A 21,636-nucleotide genomic window follows, 5' to 3' on the forward strand; every position below is an offset into this window, starting at 1 on the left:
GAAGATATTAGAATAAAACATTTTAAATAGATTTTTAACACAAAAAAATCACAACTATGCAACAAAAATGAGAGTTTGACCCAGGATTTACCATTCAAATATATGGTTTATGCCTGAAGAATTCACATGCAATCGAGAAATCAATCTGCCCGATCAATCGGCTTATGCGCTTTTGAGAAGGAAGGAGAGTCTAAAAAAAAACCGAGAAAATTGGAATGTAAGCTGTTGGAGGGAACGCGAGCTATTGAAGGAAAGGGAAGAGAAATTTTCTGTTTAAGTATTTTCTATTATTTAAATAATGGTTTTAAATTACTTAAGAAAGGGGTAAACTGGGAATTTGACAAACAAAGGCTATTTTCTTAAATGAGATTGCGAGGTCTATTTTTCTAAATTTTCCGTTAAATGTAACCCTTTTTATTTGTGATTATTAAATATTTGATTTTAATTAGTTTCATTACACACAAATTGTATTGTTCTTTTTTCCCAATCTTTGAAATTTAAGAAAATAATATGGATAAACTTTGTGAGATAAATATCCGACCTGATTCATCAAAACTATTATTTTTTATGTCCAAAATATTATATTTCATTACAAAAATATCATTTTTTTATTAATTATGTTATAAAAAATATTAGTAATATATGTTTATTTGAGTTAAAAACATTATTTTTTACTGCAAGTGTAGACCAAATCGACGTATCTCACGAGACATACTCAAATAAGTTTTGGTACAAATTTGTACAATACAGCCAAACCATACCCAAGTGGTTCAATTTCAACTCCACCTTTCATCAAGGTCTAACGGAACCGTCAGCTTTAGAACCATTATCAAGCCTAATTTCATTATTTGTATTTCAATTTTTTTTTTTTTAAAAAAAACCAATATACTGATTTCATAATAAAAAAACCGAAATTATCAATAAAATTTAATATCTTTTTTTCCAAAACACTTTTGGGTTGTAATCACCTTAACAACTTATTAAAATTTTGAAGCAACTAACCTCCCTTCAAATCACCTTTAAAACTATTTTTGACCAAATAAATAGATCTAATCGAACAGACCACGGGTCCATGGTCGAATTCGTGGTCAGACCATGCTAGTATATTCAGTGCTAAAAACAGGAGCACAGGTCCGTGGTCCGTGGTCGATTAATGGCTACAACCACGCCGAGATCCATAGTAGCATAGATGGTTCAGTACCGCTACATTCACTAACACACTCTGAAATGCAAAGGATGACCATACACACAAAATGCATCAGAGGAGTCAAATTGCACCTTCTGAATCGCTACAGTGAATATCAGCAACCAAAATTCTATTACTAGATAGCATGAGAGAATTGCATACATTATTAGCCAGAACTTGAAGCAGCCACTACAATATTCTCTGCTTCAAAATCTTTGGTTGAATTCGATGAGAAATCAGGAGCTTTTGGAACAAGTCCAAGCAATTTGAACATCATCTGATCAGCATCATAATCATTGTTGGGAGTCGTCAAAAGCTTCTCCCCTGTGAAGATGGAATTTGCACCAGCAAGAAAGCAGAGCGCCTGCTCGGGTATGGAGAACCGAACTCTGCCAGCTGAAAGCCTGACCATTGCTTTTGGCATTACGATACGTGCCGTTGCAATCATCTTGATCATCTCCCATATTTCAACGGGCTGAAAGAACCAGTAAGGAAGTGAGATGGAAATAATTCTTCTAATTTCAGCAGAATCTATCATTCATAGATGGAAATTTCGTGTGGCATTTCAAGACAAGAAAGCTAACAGACCAGAGAAACAAACTATAGAGCATGTCTTATTTATTTCACTTTCCATCTCTGTCTCAGCGTATTTAGAGAAGCACTGTTAATAGTTGACGTTCACATTTAAAGGTTCTCATAATCACCAGAGAATTCCATAACAAGTTGGGTATGGGTAGAAAATCTCTCTTATCCATTTAGGCCTATCTGAAATTAGACTCTCACCCAAACAAATCACAAAAGTCACACTTAATAATTTTATGCCGAGTTAATTTTTACCTTTGGCACTTTCTCTGTGCGAAATCAATTTCATCTTGTACAACATATACCACCTCTTACAACTTTAGTATAGGTGCTCTGCTGGTTCATATTCAACTAGCTGAACCATCTCATGCAGCCGTAGCTTTATAGCTCAGTCATTTCAATTACGACCTTTTCTTTAATTTTAATGTACTCGATTCAAGCATAAAATATTTTCTAGAGATCCAGTGATGCAAATTTGATAAGAGTTACCTTTTGATCTTCCAAGGGAGTGCCTTTTACCGCGAGCAGTGCATTAATAGGAACACTCTCAGGGTGGGTAGGTAGAGTTGCCAATGTATGCAATAGACCAACCCTATCCTCCTCTGCTTCTCCAAGTCCAATTATTCCTCCTGATACAGATAGCGAAAGTTAATTGTATTTTAAAAAGATTTAATATTTAGATTATATTAACTCAAAATTGAAGATATGGTTGACCTCCTTTCAGTTCGGTCAATTTCATTAACACCACAGGAGGTAAGATAGAAATACAAAATCTTCCACAAACATTTGAAAAACTCCAACACTCCTCAAGTTATATTTTTCCCATTTCATTTCACGAAAGGTTGCTGTTGTGATAATAATTCAAGCTTCAAGGGTGATGTTGCAAGTATTCAAAACCTCCAGGCTCCATCATATTAATGGGATTGTTTAGAACCTCAACCAGTGCAATATTAACAACCTCAAAGGTGTACATATTCACTTAACCCAAGAAGTGTGAAGAATTGAAGTTTTATAGAACGTTTTCCTAAAAACTTAAATTGAAATTATTCAAATATCATAGGATATGTTTTCATTTAATCTAATCTAGAGGGATGTAGAAGTAATTTCCCCCAAGTAATTTGTTGTAGAGAAGTATACCGACAACAAAAAGCTTATACCTATACGAATAGAATGCTGTCGCACATGGATCGAAGAGGGAGGATCGTACAAATATAATTCCAATTACCTGAACAAACATTGATGCCTGCATCACGGACATACTCAAGTGTTTGCAGACGTTCATCATAGGTTCTTGTACTTATAATATTAGGGTAGTACTCTCTTGAAGTGTCAAGATTGTGGTTGTATGCCGTGAGACCAGCCTTTTTCAGTTCTAATGCTTGCTGCTTCTCCAGCATCCCTAAAGTGCAGCAGACCTCCATTCCCATGCCCCTTACCATGGAAATTGTTTCTGACAATTTTAGAAAACATGCGAATGGGAAAATATTGCTAACAGTGATTTACAGGGTGAAAATAACACGATTCCACGAAGAATCTAAAATAACCATAAAGGTGAATCACTAATTAATGGTACATAGAAATTGTTTTATTACTTGTTTTCTGAACGGACGAGATATTTCGAGGTTATAGTATATAAACAGTGGAAAGTGTTCTATCAAAGAAATCAACTTAGGACCAGTCCCCCATTCAACTGGAATGGCAACAAACCAAGCTATTAGTACATAATGTCTCTTACAGAAAATCCAAATACAGACATCATGATATACTACCAAGTTAAATAGACAAAATCATCCTCATCCCACTGCCCCAACTCCGCACAAGATTTATTTACAGTTTTTGAACATGAAGCTTCAAAGGATTGTCTTGCACAACCAAACAGTAGGCTACAACGGATGAATAGTTTCTAAATGACGCATCCTAACTACATGACAATAATGATTCACAAGAACCAATGTCTCACCCCACTTTCTATTAAGATTTGTACTTCTTTTTATCATAATTTGACAAAACTCGTTTAAATTCTTCAAAAGCAATGCATTTCACTTCTATATATGAATCCATACAATGAGTCAACCAAACATAATATTACTAGGTTGATATTTTAATATCTCATAAAAAAGATATTACTGGTGGAAACTATCTGAGAAACCAAAAAAATAAGTATACAAACTACGTGGAACCAGGAACTTTGCCTCGGGAAAAAAACAGTGAGACTATTTAGAAGATTTCTCAACTATAGACTCACTATGTAAGCATATGGTTTGGTAAAAAAAATATATATATATTTATGCAAGGAATTTCAAGTTTGACACCATGAGAATAATAATTAGCAGGATAATGACACAGAGAATCAAAATTTACAAATATCATGTGCACCACCTTATCTCTTGCACATATTCAAGGATTTTGTTGAAATTGGTTTTCCTTCCTACTGTGTCTCTCCATGCAGCACCCATGCAAAACCGGGTGCTACCAGCCTCTTTTGCCTGTTAGTTGTCCAAGACAATCATGAGGTAAGGTTAAGGCATGCCATACTGAATTTATGAATATCTACACAGTTTTGTATGAGATTTTCAAATGAGAAATTTGAATCTCTTAAATTTTGAAACCCACGGTTGTACATACCATTAATTCTAACGTAAGGCAAATATTTTGGAGAAAAATGTAAACCTTAGTTTGTGCAATTGACAGAGAAAGTACATTATAATGGCGTATATAAGTTTCAAAGTGGATACTTGATTGCTATGTGAATTCTCTTAGTTTGATTTTATAACAATTTATATGGTACCAAGATGTCTCGCTCTGCAGATTTCTTACAAAAGATGACAAGATTACTGGGGAATAAGCAATCGGACAGGACCACGATATCTTCTAGTCCCCAAAATCAAGGTATCCCTTGAAATGAAAATACAGAAGAAAGTTTATTCCTTGATTTGAACCAAAAGACAATTGCTTTTGGAAAGATATCAGATTATACAGATGGCCAGACAAATTAATTCGGAGGCTCAATCTTTATTATTTGATGCATTTCAATGAATAGAAACTTCTAAACTCCCCCCACAATAATGACAGATTTCCCATCCATCTAATATGGGATGGTCCTCAACTCCTTGAGTGACGCCAATTAGATGCCCAACACCTATTAAAGTACCGGGGCACTTTTTTAGTGCTTGGAAAATCCCCCCATGAAACTCATGCCCAACCCTACCCTTAGCAGGTTGTAGCTAGGACAATATAAAAAAGGGTACATAGAAAGAAAGGGAAATAAACAGGAGCATGAATAAAAAATAATCTGTTGATGTGCAGATTAATAAATGGATTCAAAGGAAGAATATCAGATGTTTTTGCAGGCTAAGATGTGGCATAAGGGAATCCTTACAGCTACTTGTCAATCTAACCCCCTCACTGTTATCTAATTGGAGAATATCTTCAACATTAGGTAATTAGCTGTTCCTGATAAGCAAGAAAAATAATTATAGAACTATTCAATCAAATTTAGATCAACAAAATTCTTTCACCTTTTTTGCTGCCTCCAAAACCTCATCTTCACCCATAAGCTTTTGTGCTTTCACGCCAGTGCTGTATCTGGAAGATTGGGGACAATAAGAACAATCCTCACTGCATCCACCAGTCTTGATTGATAGAAGTGTACACTGCTGCACTTCCCTGAAGTTGTGGGCATGCCTATGAACTTGAGCCTGAAAAATCATTACAGTCCTAACAAAATCAATAAATCATCATCCAATGCCTGATATTTAATAACAAGAAACGTCCTACCTATGACAGGCCCATTCAAGAGAACAATTGAAAAGACAAAAAGCCTTGACCACATAACACAGAGTGAAAAAATAAATTGCACTTTGAAACAGAAACGCATGGCTGTGTATTGCCATACGGTACCGATAAGTAATAGCTAGAAAGGCACCCAGATGCATCAATGACAAACTCATTCTAAACAAGAAAACTATTAAAAAGTAAAAAGGTTTTAACCAGACGATATAGAGGAGAAAGGATAAGTTGTACTGTGGAACAGAATCGTATGGCATCGGAACATAAACAACATTTGCAACTTTTAGGTCGCATTTGGAAAGAGTTTTGATTTGGACAAATATATGAGTGTATTTGAAATTCATCAAAATTACTGTTGAAAATGCTTAACATGATATACGAAATTCACTTGAATTTAGTCAATCCAAACAATTAAAGAAATTTGGATTCAGTGGATTCGAAATCCATCGATCCAAACGCAACCTCAAGGTTTACAGTTTACTTGTTTCCTATATGCACGTCAAATTGGATTAAGGGATCTGCTGATAAACAAGAAAACTTGCGACTAGTTTAAATGCATGGAAGGGCGACTGCAGCAAAAAAGATATGACAATACATTCCAATTATAGATCAGGGGTAACAATTTACTTTTCCTAAATTATAAGAATAAATAAACAGCAGTTCAATCCTACTCCCTAACATCACAATCAAATGAAGTTATTTAGCCACTTCTAGTTTTAATAGCTGAGCCCAAATAATTAAAGAGGTTTATGTTCACGTCCTGCCAAAAGACTGCACCTTTACTGATTTAGTATCCACCTGTAGTTTTTTTTTTTTTTTTAAATATTTGATTTGATGTGTTGTTGATTCTACGTAATCGATTGATACTACGATCTAACAATGTACTTTACACTTTCACTAATACCGGTTTCTTATACTCATCACTCCATTGATGCAGCCTTCTAGCCCGCAAAAAATTCATACAGATGCCAAACACAACCACATTACCAGTTAGAACGATATACAACAACCCATCACACAGAGAACGAAAAGCAGTAAAAAAGAAAAGAAAAAATCAGGTAAAATACAGCATGAAAGAGGAGATCGAGAACAGGTGAATCATAGATAGACTTAATCTCCTCCCTTTTCCAATCATTCCTCACGCCTTCTCTAATACACCTCTCCGCCTCCACCGCCGCCGCAGACGCCGAGTAGCTCGACGCTGATTGGAAGTGAAATCGGATCAGCGGGCGACGAATTGAACGCGTTAGCCAAATCATACTCGCCGCTCTTCGGGGAATCCGAAAATGGAGAGCTCCGACTGAAGTGTACTGCTACAAAATAGTTGGAAGTTCCCCTATTATTATTATTATTATTATTATTATTAAAATTATTATTATTAAAATGTTGACAATTTAATTTATTAATAAATATATAATATAAATAGTTCATGTCTAATTATTTTTAATTTAAAATAAAATATGTTCGCGTTGAACATTGTTTGGTATAGTCGATGACATGAGTATTGAATATCAATTGTTAAACTCGAATTCGACATATTTATTAACATAATATAATTAATCAAATTACATATATTTACATAAATTATAATTTAAACAGTACCCTTTATTACTTAATTGATACTGTGCATTTTAATTTTTTTAAATAATAATGTGTTTTATATACTATAATAGTTGAATTTTATAAAAATTTATACACTTTCAATACTTTTAAACATCACATGCACTATCACACAAAAAGACATACATGGGTGAGCATAAATTGAATAATAATAATAAAAAAAAACAAAATCGATTTTTTGTATTGATTTTTAGTCGATCATCGTTTGAATTGAGTTTGAAATCAACTTAATTGAAATAATTCATTTGGCTCATAGTTTGGATTAAAAAAATCCAAACCAGACCGATTTGTTAAATATGAAAAGTATAACATATACAAAGGTATTATTTGTTGTGATTAAAATTACATAAACTTTTTAAATGTGGATTGTTCAACCAACAATCGACTCGCATTATTACACACTCATAACATTTGATCATTGAGTGGGTCTCATGTGAGACAGTCTTATGGATCTTAATCTGTGAGACGAGTCAACCCTATCGATATTCACGATAAAAAGTAATACTCTTAAGGTGTGTTTGGTTGAGTGGATTAAATAAGGATAGATTAATAGTCAAATATTTATCGTTAAAATTTTAAGATGTTTTAATAATCATTTTGACCCGGTCTAACATCCAATTTTATTAATCAAATAGTTATCCATAAAATTGGATCTTAAATCGGATCAAAATTATTATTAAAACAACTTAAAATTTTAACGATAAATATTTGACTATTAATCTATCCTTAATTAATCCACTCAACCAAACTTAGTATAAAAAGTAATATTTTTTTATGGATGACCCAAATAAGAGATTCGTCTCACAAATACGACACATGAGACTGCCTCACACAAGTTTTTGCCTTAATCATTTCATCTCACGAGTCAAGTGGTACGAAACTTTGTTTAAAAACTTAATTTTATAGTAATTGATTTAATTCATTTCTTAAATCTATTAGTTTATCTTTACTATTTCTTAAAATTGTTATTGAATTCATTAATTCTTTTTTCTTAACCAAAATTTGGGGTGAATGGTGTAAAAAAATAAAAAAAATTATTGATTAATTTTTTTCTCAATATTTGAATAAATCGGCTGATTAATAATGTTGAATTAATTATAGTGCTTCAAAAAAGAAATATCGGGAAATTTTGTGGCTTTTTGAATGGATCATGATTTGGAAGTACAAGAAATATTAGAACAACATCAGAATATGTTGGTGGTGAATCTTGAAGATGACAGAAAACCTGCAACCTACAGGAAGATAAAGGTAATTAGCTTTGAATACTATGTCTTTAAGAAAAATTTGTTTCGTTTTAGTACATCGGTAGTTGGCAATATTCTACCAAGATACAACAACTTCTCGTGTGATATCATTGCATAAAATTACAAGTTCTAACAAAGAAATCGATAAAAACTTCCTTTGTTTTTGGAAGGAAGAAGTGTAGACAAGATGTACGCAAATGTATATTCAAAAAGTTCGGAATTTTAAAGATTCATATTGATCTTTGATTCTCTATTTTATGTTATCAATCTGTATGGACATATCGTTTCACATTGTCTTTTGGTCCAAAAATATGATCAATAATGACAAGAAACACCATTTGGAAGAATTGGTCCATGAAAACTCTCATCATTATGCTAAACAACACTCCAGGTGCCTAAACGTCACTTTTCGGGCGTCTGGGCGCCTCACTCTCACCTGGGCTGCGCACAAGAACGCGCTTAGGCGCCTCCCATGCGTCCTGGAAATCTCCAAGCGGCACATGGGCGTCCCGGCTTTCTTTTAGGTGCCTCACCATTCTCAGACAACTTTGAAAGCACATATTTTCTTCATGTTTTATTTGTCTTTTATTTTTCTTAATTTCCGGGCAACATATGGGGCTCCCCATCTCCCTATTTAGGGCCTCAACGTTCTCAGACAGCTTTGAAGACACATGTTTTTTTTTTCAACTTTTCTTTGTTTTTTATTATGCTTAATTTATATTCATTAAGCCTACAGCATTTTAATATAATCAACTAGCTTAGATGCTGGATTTGAAAATATTTGAAGATTTGAATTTTTTCCCCAAAAAATGTACTAAAAACCGATGAGATTCAATAGCCATTTCAAATTTTGTCCTAATGAGTTTTTTTAATTGGTGATTATTTTTTATACAAAGTAAAGACATGTGCGACGCACGTGAAAATACATTTCTATTATTAATAATTGTTGTTAAAAAAAAATAGGATCAAAACAGATTAATTTGCATAAAATTATATATTAATGATTTCTATGCTATTTTATCAATAGAAAATGAGTAATGTTACATGTACAACCAAATTTATATAATAATTCTTACAAAAAAAAAAATACAAAAATTAAATTTATCAAAATCTCATGATAAATTATATATAAAATCTCATTAAATAATAACAAAATCTCACGATATAATTGTTGTAAATATCACAATACGATATATTGGTTGTATGTTGGGTCCAACAATTGTCCTTGCTTGGTAGAGCGATTGAAACGTGATGCTTGAGCTGCTATGCGGTTTAAAAGATTTGAGTTGCACCATTAACACTAGCTATAACTTTTGGTAAAGCGGCAGACGCTCGGTCCTACAATTGGTATCAGAGCCAAGGTCACGAGTTCAATTCTCATTGATTACAAGGAGTGCAATTATTGGGGGGAGATTGTTGGGTGCAATAATTGTCCCTAATTGGTAGAGCGATCGAACTGCGGTACTTGAGCTGCTGTGTGGTTTAAAAGATTTGAGTTGCACCATTACCACTATCTATAGCTTTTGGTAAAGCGGCAAGCGCTCGATCCTACAAACATATTGTGAATATTGTTATACCAATTTTTTTAATATTATTTGTATTTTTAATTTCAAGAATAAATGTAAACATAAGATTAAATTTGCATGTACACATCAAACAATTATCTATAATATTTGACATTATATCTAACATGCAAAAATAATTTCTAAATACGTATTAGAAATTACATTGAACTTGGAATTATTTTAATGTGTACAAATTATTTCACCAAATGCTATATGTATACCGAATTATACATATAACTTAATAACACATTAATCATTATTTATTTATTTATTATTATTATTATTTTAAAAACAATAATAATAATAAAAATAAATAAATTGTTACCGACAATGCACACCAATTTGTCAAATTGGTGTGAGTCAGTAATTAATATTTTTTTAAAAAAAAATTAATCATTTACCGACAATTGCATTCAATGAAATGTGTCTTCAATTTTAATTCATGCATTGCACGTTGTCTCTATAATTGAATGCATCGTTTTTCATTTCATCTTCATGTAAGTGTTTTTCTGCAACTTTTCCTTCCGAAAGATTTGCTCTTCAAAAAATTTTCTCATTAATACAAAAATTCAAGAATCAATTATCATCTTCAAAAAAGAACTTCAAGGTGCAAACGAGAACACAATTTTAAAGTAATTTTCTTAATATTATTACGTCCGATATATAAATTTCAAGTTTCTTACGTAAACTTAAAATTCATTTCCCAAAATTTCATAATATCCGATTTTCAGAAAATGAAAACAAATATTTTCGAGGCAGAGATATCAAGGCTCTGATACCAAATGTCAGATTTTTTTAAAAAAAATCATGTTCCTATGTATATATGAACATGATAAACAAATGAGAAAATAAATCGAATGTTACCTCTGGCCATTGAAAATTTTTAATTTATCTGATTTTCCTCCGATTGAAGCCTTCTAAGAGCCGAGAGTAAAAAAAAAAATGTGTACGTATCTCAATTATCTAAAGTTGAGGCTGTGTAAGCATTTTTTGCTACAATTTGTAGGCAATGGCCGTCGCCATTTCCTACACGTTTATTCTTCTTCTGATATGTGTCATTTTTTTCTTACACTTGAATCCCTTTCCTAGCCTTAGAACTTTGAAGAATGGCAGGCCTTTGTCTGCATATCTAGAGATGAAACGGTTCAAAGCAGTCTCCCTTCCAGTTAATTCTTATACTCCCTTCACACTCCGTGGGGGAGTCATGCTTAAGATTGCCTTAATCTTTTCGGGGTTTGCCTCTATTCCTCTTTGTGAAACCATGAATCCAAAGAACATGTCACCTCGTACACCAAAAGAACATTTTTCTGGATTTAGCTTCATGCGATACTTTCGTAATATTTCAAAGCATTCTTCAAGGTCCTCCACATGCTTGATCGCCCAGATAATTTTTACAAGCATGTCGTCTATATACACCTCCATATTCTTCCCAATCAAGTTTTCAAACATCTAGATAACCAATCGCTGATATGTTGCTCCCGCGTTCTTGAGTCCGAATGACATTACCTTATAGCAATAGATGCCTCGATCAGTGATGAAACTAGCTTTTTCTTGATCCTCTGGGGCTAATCCTATCTGATTGTACCCTTAGTGGGCATCCAGGAAACTGAGCAATTCGGAACCCACGGTCGTCCCCTTGAGACAAAATCTTGGGAGATTGATCCCCTCCCAGGTACACATGAAAACAAGCATTACGCCATCACAAACAAAGCTACCACACGTCGCACAATATGAAAGAATTCATATATGAAATCAGCAAGTATGAAAGCACCGCAGCCTTAGGGCTCAAATGAAACGATTATCTATCCATACGAAAGCACGATAAAATATATTATGATAAATAACAAATGAAATTAAACAACTCTAAGGAGTAGTAATAAATGCAACTTATAATGCGAAATTAAAAAAGAGCACAAACGAATTACAAACATAGAGTTCAAAAAATACCAGTAGTAATTAAATTCCTAGGATTACAAAGTTCTTCAAAAAGACCTAAATCACGACATTGAAGTTGAAGTGCATGGTGAGTCCCTCTTATCGCAATCACTCGAATTCCCAAACTCCAGACCACAGGTATCCCCACCCACAGTCCTTAACATAGAAAAAGTGAGACTTCCAAGAACTTCTAGGAGACGGAATTCAGAACAAAAATTTACATTTGGCTCGAGGTTGGAAGTAAACGTGCGAATCCGGTTTGCTTCTACGCTCCAAGAAAAGTGAGTGGAACAATTCTACGGACGAAAGCATGTGAATTTCCTTCATCTTATGACAAAAGGCCGAATAAACTATCACGACATTTGGAGTCAATTAACTAAAGCTCATACCGAGTCTTTTAACCAACTCAACTAATAGAGGTTGCGGAGGAAACATAAGTCCACCAGTAAAGTATTCAAGTAAAAGGGTGAAATAACCCGACGACGGGTTATGACGATCATCTCGAGGTCCCGGAACCTTAACGTCACACTCGGGTGGTATTCCAAGCACTTCGCCCAAACCCGACATCTTGGCCAGACATAGCGTCTTTATCGTCACCGTCTAAAGGTTTTTTCAATTCAGGATCATCACCCAACAAGGGACTCTCTAATGGCGTAGATCCCCTAGGAAATCCACGAGAGGCTACAGATTGAGTCTTGGGGTCATTAAAAAAAACCCGAACCACCCGAGAAGTCGGCGTCATCAGAGTTTGAAAAGTCACTATCAGAATCGTCACTCTCGCTTGAGCTACTTATTAACGTTTGGCTAATCCGACGGTTGGCCATTAGCAAGGATTACACCTTCCCTCGAGGAACATAACCTGCACATATTTTTCCATTTAAAAATAATAATACCTACAAGCAATATCCAGTTGAGTAAATCCAAATTATATTGAAAAATTTAAAGTCATCAAGAAGACGTATTCCTTGATGGTGGGGATGGTAGAGTCATGATACTGCCAGCAGTTTCAAGACAAGGGAGAGAGGAATGACATCCAGAAACAAAAGACCATGTGCCTTCTTGTTACGTTCCGAACATTTTCTGAACAAATCCATGATTGAGTTATGAGAATCAGTCACATGTAATGGTGGAGTAGAAATCAATATCCTCATGGAGCGAGTGAGTCAATCTCAATAGTGGTTTGGGCAATAGATGAAAGGGTTATCTTTTCTCTCCCACAAGTAGTCCCTAATCTCCTCAAAGCTTTATGGTCATCATTGAGAGCTGCCTTGTCACGTGATTTTTCTGCAAACTCAAGCTCAATAGCCTTGGAAATCAGCATTTTCGGTTTCTTAGGATCAAAAGGAGGACGATTAGGTCCTGTTAGTGATCCACCCTCATACTTTCTAAATTTTTTGCATTCATCAAACCTGTGAAGCCTGGCAGTCATTTGAGTTCCTCATAGTACAAGATTTTTGGTGTCTTTGGTGGGATCCTATGAAGCCTGGCAGTCATTTGAGTTCCTCCTAGTACAAGATTCTTGGTGTCCTTGGTGGGATCTTCTCCATCTTTGCTGATGCTTTGCCAGCCATCATCAATTATTAAGACCCTCGGTGTGAGGCCACCATCTGAAAATTCCTGGACTCAAGGGGTGTCACAGATTTCTCCTCAATGAGCTTGAACGTGTTTAGGTGAACTCTTAGAGCAGCGTAAATCTCTTTCATCAAATTGTATGCATTATCAGACACATGAACATACACAATTGCATTAAAAGATGAAGATTTCACCACGGTAGAACCACTCTCTGCATATATCAATATAACCATCTTTTCCAGGATGAAAGGCGGACCTGAATTTTCCTTCAATTATTGGAATGATGGCATTGGAATGATGGAAACTTGAGACTTTGTTTCAGGTACATCTAACATTATCCATTGTGTTTCCATCCCCGCTCGGTAATAACGGTGAGAGCTCGGATTATTCGCCTTCGCTTTCGCCCTCGCTGATCTCTTCCTTTTGCTTACCCTCGGCACCTCACATGCTGCTCGCCCATAGCCACGCCTCGACCATCACTCCGGATAGCAGTATCGCTCAAAGCCCAAACAACGAAATAAAAAAAAACACAGAGGATGAGCCTTTGAATTTTATTCCAACTATGAGTCAGTGATTATCAGTAGTACAATAAAACAAATATGAGCAGAAAAACTGTAATAACAAGACAAAAAAGAGTGCAAGTGTGAAAGTCATAAAACGATCCAAAAGTAATGAAAAGATGGAAAAGACAATGCATACTCATTTCTTCAATTATGTTGACTCACAATCTTTTTGTTTGTTTTCTCTTCTTTTACTTTATTTCATATATACTCCTATTTATGAGTGCAAAGACAAGTTTCCATCTCAATTCTAAGGAAGGAAAGATAATCATTCCAAATATACATCTCAATTCCAAGAAAAGGTAATCATTCCATATAAATAAATAAATATATATATATATATATATATATATATATTTGACTAAATAAAAAATGTTTATGTATGTACTATTTTGAAATACTATGCAATATTGATTTCCAAAACAAAGAAAAACTTAGAGTAAAAAAAAAAAAGGACCGGAAACGAAGAAATCAAGGGTCACTATTTACAGTCATACCAATTACGTGGGTATTTTCAACTAATAATCTATATAAATAAGGTATGTAATAATAAGGAATATTTAGAAATATAACCTCCATTTGACTCTCACTTAGATATATGACTTTATTTTTTTAATTAGGTGGTTGCTACTTCTTTATCCTTTTCACATAAAGCCAATAAGAGATATATGATTTTATTTTTTTAATTAAGTTATTGTTACTTCTTTACCTTTTTCACATAAATCCAATAAGAAAATCATTTTGACATAAATCTAACAAAAAACGAATTCTTATGTTTTAAAATTGAAAAAAATTACAAATGTCAACAGATATGTTTTGAAAAGAAACGGACTAGAATCACAAATGATGTTTTGTTCTTTTGTTTATGACATACCAGACAAAACGTATAAAATGAATTTTCATTTTCAAGTTTCATTTTAAATTGAGAAATAAAGAAAAAAATTGGATGCAATGAAGTATTTGGTTGGCTTATTTAATAATAAGATGCCAAAAATACTAAAGAAATTAGAAAAATAATATATAGAAATGGACTGCTTATTATTTTAGTTTTGTTATTTGTGAAAATTTACTTAAAGTTTAATCTTATGGAACTGTGAGAAAATTGAAAACAACAACAAATGCTAACAGATGTATTCTTTCTCATTAGAAAATTGAAAACAACAACAAATGATAACAGATGTATTCTTTCTCATTAGCTCAAATGTCCAAAGAACAACATGTCTTTGAAATAGATGAAAAACAAGAATTCATAAGTTCCAAAATCCTAACTTAACAAGAATTAGAAAAAATTGAAAAGAATAACAAATTTCATCATGTATATTCTTCCTATTAGCTCAAATGTCAAAGAACATGTAATTGAAAATCAAAATTAAAATTATCTGTGTATTTCATGTATGAACCTTTTTTTTCTAAAAAAAAAAACTAATACAAAATTTATTTTATTCTTTGATAATTTTGACGAAAATATCAAACACACTTCTTTTTCTAAAAAACAAAATTTATCTTATTCTTTGGTGATTTTGACGAAATATATAAAAACAATGGAAATATATGTGAAAAATAAATAAATGTGAAATCAATCACATTCTTTTACTTTTTTTTCGTTTTTCACATACTTTGCATACAAATAAACAGAAATAACATAAATGGTCAAAAAACAAATACCAGAAATTATACATACAATCATTACCTGAGATAAGCAAATGATATCAGACTGTTCTCTTTTTGTGATGAAAGATATGTAGAAGAAAGAATAAGAAAGAAAATAATCTAGAAAATGAGAAAAAAGATAATGATAGAAAATAGGAGGGAAGACGCGTAAAAAAAGATATGCATAGGAGGGAAAATCAATATTTTATATTAGAATTAATGAGTAATTAGGTTAGAATAATTATGTTTGAGCATATAAGAGTAATTTTGATCAAATTCATATAGAAACTTTAAATGAAGGTTAGTTTACAAATTAAAATGGTTAGAATGTCAAAAATCTAAAAAGTTATGCTATGGAGGTTATATTTCAAATTTTCTCGTAATTATAACACTAATATTTGAAAGGGAGAGAAAGTTAAATATAAGACAAAAATCCTGTAATATATTTCTCAATATCTCCAAATCAACGACACTCTTGCACCAAAGTCTGAATATTTGATCGCGTGATTTCCTTATGAATTTTATACTCTCCACCACCTTCATTTACCTGCGGCTACTCGAGAGTGGGGGGTTTATGATGGATATAAGACCAATTATTTGTTGGGTTAATAAAATCAATTGGGTTTAGCATTATTGAGGTCCAAAATATTGATTATGATTGCGGAAGACCAAACCCATTAGACGCTCTTAAAAATCTATAAATAGATGAGTTTCCGGACAATTCAAGGTATGCTCTAATTTTTATAAAAGTTCTTTAGTTCTCTGAGTTTTCTTTGAACTGCTTACTGACTTGATCGTCGGAGTGTCTATGTCGAGAACCCTCCCGACACCCACTTAACGAGTTTTCGTGACGCAGGTGACGCCCTGCAAATTAATTGTATATTGTCTAAGTAGATCCGTTTACCATCCATTTGAGCTCATTTACGGGCCAAGTGGACCAGTTTACTAACCAGTCAGATCTTGCATAAAAGTCTACGCGACCCATTTATTTTAGCTGCATCATTAGAGTTTCAGCTTTGCAACTTGATCATTATCTAGCATAAATGTAGTTTGACAATTTTGTCCTGATGATAATAACTGATTTTACAAAAAAAACATCACTAAATAAATTTCTCCCATATGTACAAATTAAGGACAAAGTTGACAATACGCGATAGAAAAACTTTGATCTTGATTCACACCTTTATATAATATAATATAATACAATGGGTGGGTGTTTCTTTTACTACAATACGTTCTTTTCTTTTTCAAACTTTCTGCTTTCAAATCTAAATATAAGATTAGCAGAATAAAAAAAACAAAACAAGAGTCCATTTTCTCCACCATCCCACTTTCCCATTCACCTGATCTCTGACGTATTCAAGAAACTAGTAGTTCACTCGTAAAATAAACGTTTTCCCTTCTTATTCAGTCATCGTTCGCTTTCTTTAACTAGTCAGTGCAGTGATTCGGAGGGAGACAGATCGATGTCAAGGGTGTATGATAACTGGGAGAGGCTGGTTAAGGCCACTTTAAAGAGAGAGGAGCTTAGGCTAGTGGCGCTGTGCCCCAGCTTCAGCAGCTCCTGTGTTTCAACTGAACTCAGTTCTGGTTCCGCCCTTCATGATGCTTCTGGTATGTCTTCTCTTGTGACATTATTCGAAGATTTTCTTGGTTCTGAGTTGTGTTTGAAGCGGGACGTAACCATTGCCAACTTCGGAACACATCTTTGTTCGATTCAATGCGTTTTCTAATTTAAGGATTTGGGCTTTTTGAGACAGTGGTGATCGCGTATTTGCGGGTTACTTTGCTATATTATGACCGATAATTACCCTGAAGATATTATTATGTCTCTCTATCTATATCAAGAATTAGTACTTTAGTGGTGTATTGCTTCCGCCACTCCATGGTGCTTTATACAGTGTTCTAAAAAGTTCGTTTAAGCTTGAAGCTCGACAATATCGCTCGGCTTTGGAGAAAAGTGAAAAAAAACGGTTAAATTGTAGTTTGACCGAATTAAGCATAACTAAGATGTTTAATTAAGTTTGCTTAAGCACAATTAATCGCATCTATTTATTTTTAAATTTTTAATTTGAAGGTATTTTTTTTTATTTTTAAATAATAAATTAGGTTTATATTTAGATGTTTATTTTTTAATTTTTAATTATGATTAATCATGTCTGATAATGATTTGACAAATATTTAACATTTTTAATGTGGTCTAGTTGCAAAAACAAATAAAGATTGTAATTTTGAGATTTTTATGCTTTTATAAATATGAGAATTAATGCATCAGACTTAAATTTATCATATATATGTATTATTTTATCTATTTATTCGTTTAAGATAATTACAATTACACTACAGATAAAAAAACGTTTTTTTACGCTTAAGCTTGTGCTAATCTCGCTTAAGCTTGAAAAGCTTGGAGCTCGACATCCACGCTTCGGGGCGCTTCAAGCTTTTTAGAACCTTGGCTTTATGTATATTTCATCATGGTATAATGTAATTAAGAATCAACTGATAATGTAAACTAAAATTATTCTGAGTTAATTTTATTTTATAACTAATAAGTATGTCATTTGATAACGAAAATATGCTAAGAACGTGTCGCTTGTTTTTCTTTCACTAGTTCATGAGAAATGAACAAGTATTTTCCTTTATTCGATTACTGCCTATTTGTTTAAGGTTGGGAATTTTTTTGTTAGAAATGAATAATATGATCACTACACTACTATTAATAAATCAAACCATTTGGGATCCAGAATGGTGCTTGACACTGTCCTTTGTTTTTTTTTTTATTAATCATCCTTAGGTTTCTTGCAACGGTGTAATTGAAGCTTGGTATACTCTTCTAATTTGTACATTTACTTAACATGCCTCTAGTTTTCCAATGAGACCCTCGAACTCGTTGGATTCATTAAAGTTTTTGGGTAGAATTGTGTAGAAGGAATTTAGGTTGTATTTGTATTGCTTGTAGGCATGCATATTCCTGATAAATGGTAGCTCTGCGGTTGCATAAATCATAATCTAAGCCTGGTATTCCTTAAACATATTCATAATACAAATTATGACCTCCACATATAATAAATATGAATCGTCACATGCATATTATGCAGCTCTTTCGACCCCGAGTAATTCGTTTACCGTACGGCCCATAGAATTTGAAGAACTAAAAAAAGCCACAGGGAACTTTCGACGTGATTGGTGTTTAGGGGAAGGAGCATTCAGTGTCATTTATAGAGGATGGATTCATGAGAACACTTTTACTGCTGCAAAGGGATTCATGAGGTCACTCTCACTATCTGGAATGGCTGTTGCTATCAAGAAGTGGAAATCACAGACTAAACTGGACCTTGTTGCGTGGTTGGTAGGATTTTCTTTCAACAAATGTTATCTCCTTAAAGCTTGGTAAACATGGGGTTTGTTGAGGGCTATCAACTTTTGCAGGCTGAATATAGGTATCTATGTCAACTTGATCATCCTAACATAGTTAAACTCGTCGGATATTGCTCGGAAAGAGACAACATGGTTTTCGTGTATGAGTACATGCCGAAAGGAAGCTTGAACAACCATCTATTCAGAAGTAACTTTTATGCTTCAAGTCATTAAAGTAGAAGTGTCTGAACTAGATTTGTGATTTGTGATTTGTGATCATTCTATGTCTTTTGAGTATTATTTTTTACGACATCATGTTTCATAGGAAGGCGTCAGGCACTTTCTTGGGATACAAGAATCAGAGTGGCTATAGGTGCTGCTAGAGGCCTCTCTTTTCTGCATGATAGGGACATTCCTGTAATACACGGAGATTTTCATGTTGATCACATTCTTTTGGATAGGGTATGCTTCCAAAACTTTTGTTGCTCTATTTTATCGCGGAAAAGTGTTTTAAGTATTTGTTTCTTGGATGTAGGAATTTAATGCTAAATTGTGTGGCTTTGGTTTAGCCAAGGATGGTCCCGTCAGCGATGTGTCTCGTGACTCTACTCGAGTTTTAGGTACATCTGACGTTCTTGCGCCTGAATATGTGATGACAGGTTTGTCATGCCGTTCAATGTGTCATAAGTGCAGAATTATGGGTATTTTCACCAGACTCAAAATTTCACTTATGCGTGAATATGTACAGGTCACTTAACGACTAAATGTGATGTGTTCGCCTTCGGGGTTGTTTTGGTAGAAATACTATCTGGGCGCCGTGTTATTGATCTAATTACAGCCATTGAAGAGGATGGCCCTGTGGACTGGGTGAAGATATACATGAATGACCAGACAAAGTTGTTGGGTATCATGGACACCAAACTGAAGGGTCAATACACACAAAATGAAGCACATACTGCTGTAACCCTTGGTTTACGTTGTCTAAATTCAAATCCAGAGCTAAGACCTCGGATGGCCGAGGTTTTGGTTGCACTACAACAACTCTCGAATCAGAAAATCGATGATTAAATATAGAGCAATTGTGTTTCTACCTGTCCCAGTTGTACAAAATCTTTGGTATCTTCTGTTTGTCATATCTATATACTGTATATTAAACCACAAGTCTTTATCGGTATGATCAATTTAGACCAAAATAATATTAATATTATACCTTTTTTTTTGGTTAGAAACAATTAAATTACTTTAAATCTGAGAGAAGTGTCAAGCAAGGGGAGTCTATCTCCCCCTATCTTTTTTTTGTATTATGTATTGAATGGTTGAGCCATCTAATTTGTAAGGCAGTTGCTGAAGGTGCTTGGAAAGGAGTAAGACTGTCAAAGCAGGGTCCGCAAATATCACATCTCCTTTTCGCGGATGGTATTGTTTTGTTTGCAGAAGCTTCTGAACAGTAGTTGCAAGGTATGTAGGATTGTCTTATCTTATTATGTCAGTGTTCTGGGCAGAGGGTCAATTTTCAAAAGTCTCAATTGTATATATTTCCAATGTCGATAGTGCATTATCCAACAAATTATTAGAGTTGTCACGTATACCATTAATCAATTATTTAGGGAGGTATTTAGGAGTGCCCTCTATTCTTGGTCGGGTAACTCGAGAACCACACACTCCTATTTTGGAAAGGATTGCGTCCAGATTAGAGGGATGTAAAACAAAGTAATTGTCCTTTGCAGGAAGACAAGTACTGACACGATTTATTCTGAGTGCAATGCCAGTTTATGTCATGCAAACCACTCTCCTTCCCATGGAGTTTTGTTAAAAAATTGAGCAAATCATTCGTTACTTATTATGGGGCGGCAAGAGTGGCGAACAAAAAGTAAGCTTGGTAAGCTGGATCAATGTCATTAAGTCTAGGCCTGGGGATTAGATCCATACATGATATGAATATAGCATTTTTGGCAAAGTTGGGGCGGAGGATGGTGAAAGGAAAGGATTTTTGTGGGTTCAAGTTCTTGCTGGTAAGTACTTACGACATGATATCGATAAGAGAGGCTATTCTAACATATGCCATGTGATTGCTAGAGCTGCGCCTCTCTTTAAGAATGGTTCCGGAAAATTAGTTGTCAATGGGCAAGACACTAGCTTTTGGATGGACCTCTGGGTTGGGAATGAGTCGTTATGTGAATACCTGCTCAAGGATACTACTTCTCCCATCACAAATTCAAGATAAACATGCAGCAGTGATTTTGCGAGAAGATGTGACCTACTCTTATGACTTTTTTGGGGAGTTGATAAAATGGGAAACTTCTCAATTCAATCAGCGTATAACTTGGCTATTAAAAGTATAGTGGGGTGTATGGCGACTGGAAGAGGATTTGGCAACTCAAAGTTCCGAACAGAATAAGAGCTTTCCTATGGTTAGTGAAACATGTCATCATATTAAGAAATCAAGAGCACGAGTTCGCAGGGGAGCTTCTCGACTAATTGAGATTGCTTTTGTTGCGTGGTGAAGTTGGAGGATGTGAATCTTATCTTCAGTGGATGTGAAACAGCAAAGCAGGTCTGGCGAGGTCTATTGCCAA

General features: G+C 34.1%; 2 protein-coding genes across 5 annotated transcripts; one reads left to right on the forward strand and one right to left on the reverse strand.

Moving 5' to 3' along the window:
* Nucleotides 1–951: 951 nt before the first annotated feature.
* LOC140827679 (biotin synthase, mitochondrial) lies at nt 952–6,884 on the reverse strand. Of its 2 annotated transcripts, none has more exons than XM_073190454.1 (6): nt 6,625–6,884; nt 5,287–5,466; nt 4,148–4,254; nt 2,994–3,199; nt 2,258–2,397; nt 952–1,661 (listed from the first exon to the last, which is right to left on the reverse strand). In XM_073190454.1, the coding sequence occupies exons 1-6, from the start codon at nt 6,814–6,816 to the stop codon at nt 1,353–1,355; spliced, it is 1,134 nt and encodes a 377-aa protein (XP_073046555.1). In that variant the 5' UTR covers nt 6,817–6,884; the 3' UTR covers nt 952–1,352. The 2 variants fall into 2 exon arrangements, with proteins under 2 accessions (XP_073046555.1, XP_073046554.1); XM_073190453.1 differs by having other exon boundaries at nt 4,145–4,254.
* Nucleotides 6,885–16,974: 10,090 nt separating this feature from the next.
* LOC140827680 (probable serine/threonine-protein kinase PBL3) lies at nt 16,975–21,388 on the forward strand. 3 transcript variants are annotated; one of them, XR_012117006.1, is made up of 7 exons: nt 16,975–17,293; nt 18,802–19,052; nt 19,133–19,268; nt 19,386–19,522; nt 19,596–19,719; nt 19,809–20,518; nt 20,788–21,388. XR_012117006.1 is itself a non-coding variant. In XM_073190455.1 (6 exons), exons 1-6 carry the CDS (start codon nt 17,170–17,172, stop codon nt 20,126–20,128), a joined length of 1,116 nt encoding a protein of 371 aa, XP_073046556.1. In that variant the 5' UTR covers nt 16,979–17,169; the 3' UTR covers nt 20,129–21,388. The 3 variants fall into 3 exon arrangements, 1 of the variants encoding a protein (XP_073046556.1); XR_012117005.1 differs by having other exon boundaries at nt 16,979–17,317; XM_073190455.1 differs by having other exon boundaries at nt 16,979–17,317; nt 19,809–21,388.
* Nucleotides 21,389–21,636: the final 248 nt, after the last annotated feature.

The sequence above is a fragment of the Primulina eburnea genome, chromosome 3 (assembly GCF_022965805.1).
Source record: "Primulina eburnea isolate SZY01 chromosome 3, ASM2296580v1, whole genome shotgun sequence".
Taxonomy (NCBI): Eukaryota; Viridiplantae; Streptophyta; class Magnoliopsida; order Lamiales; family Gesneriaceae; genus Primulina; species Primulina eburnea.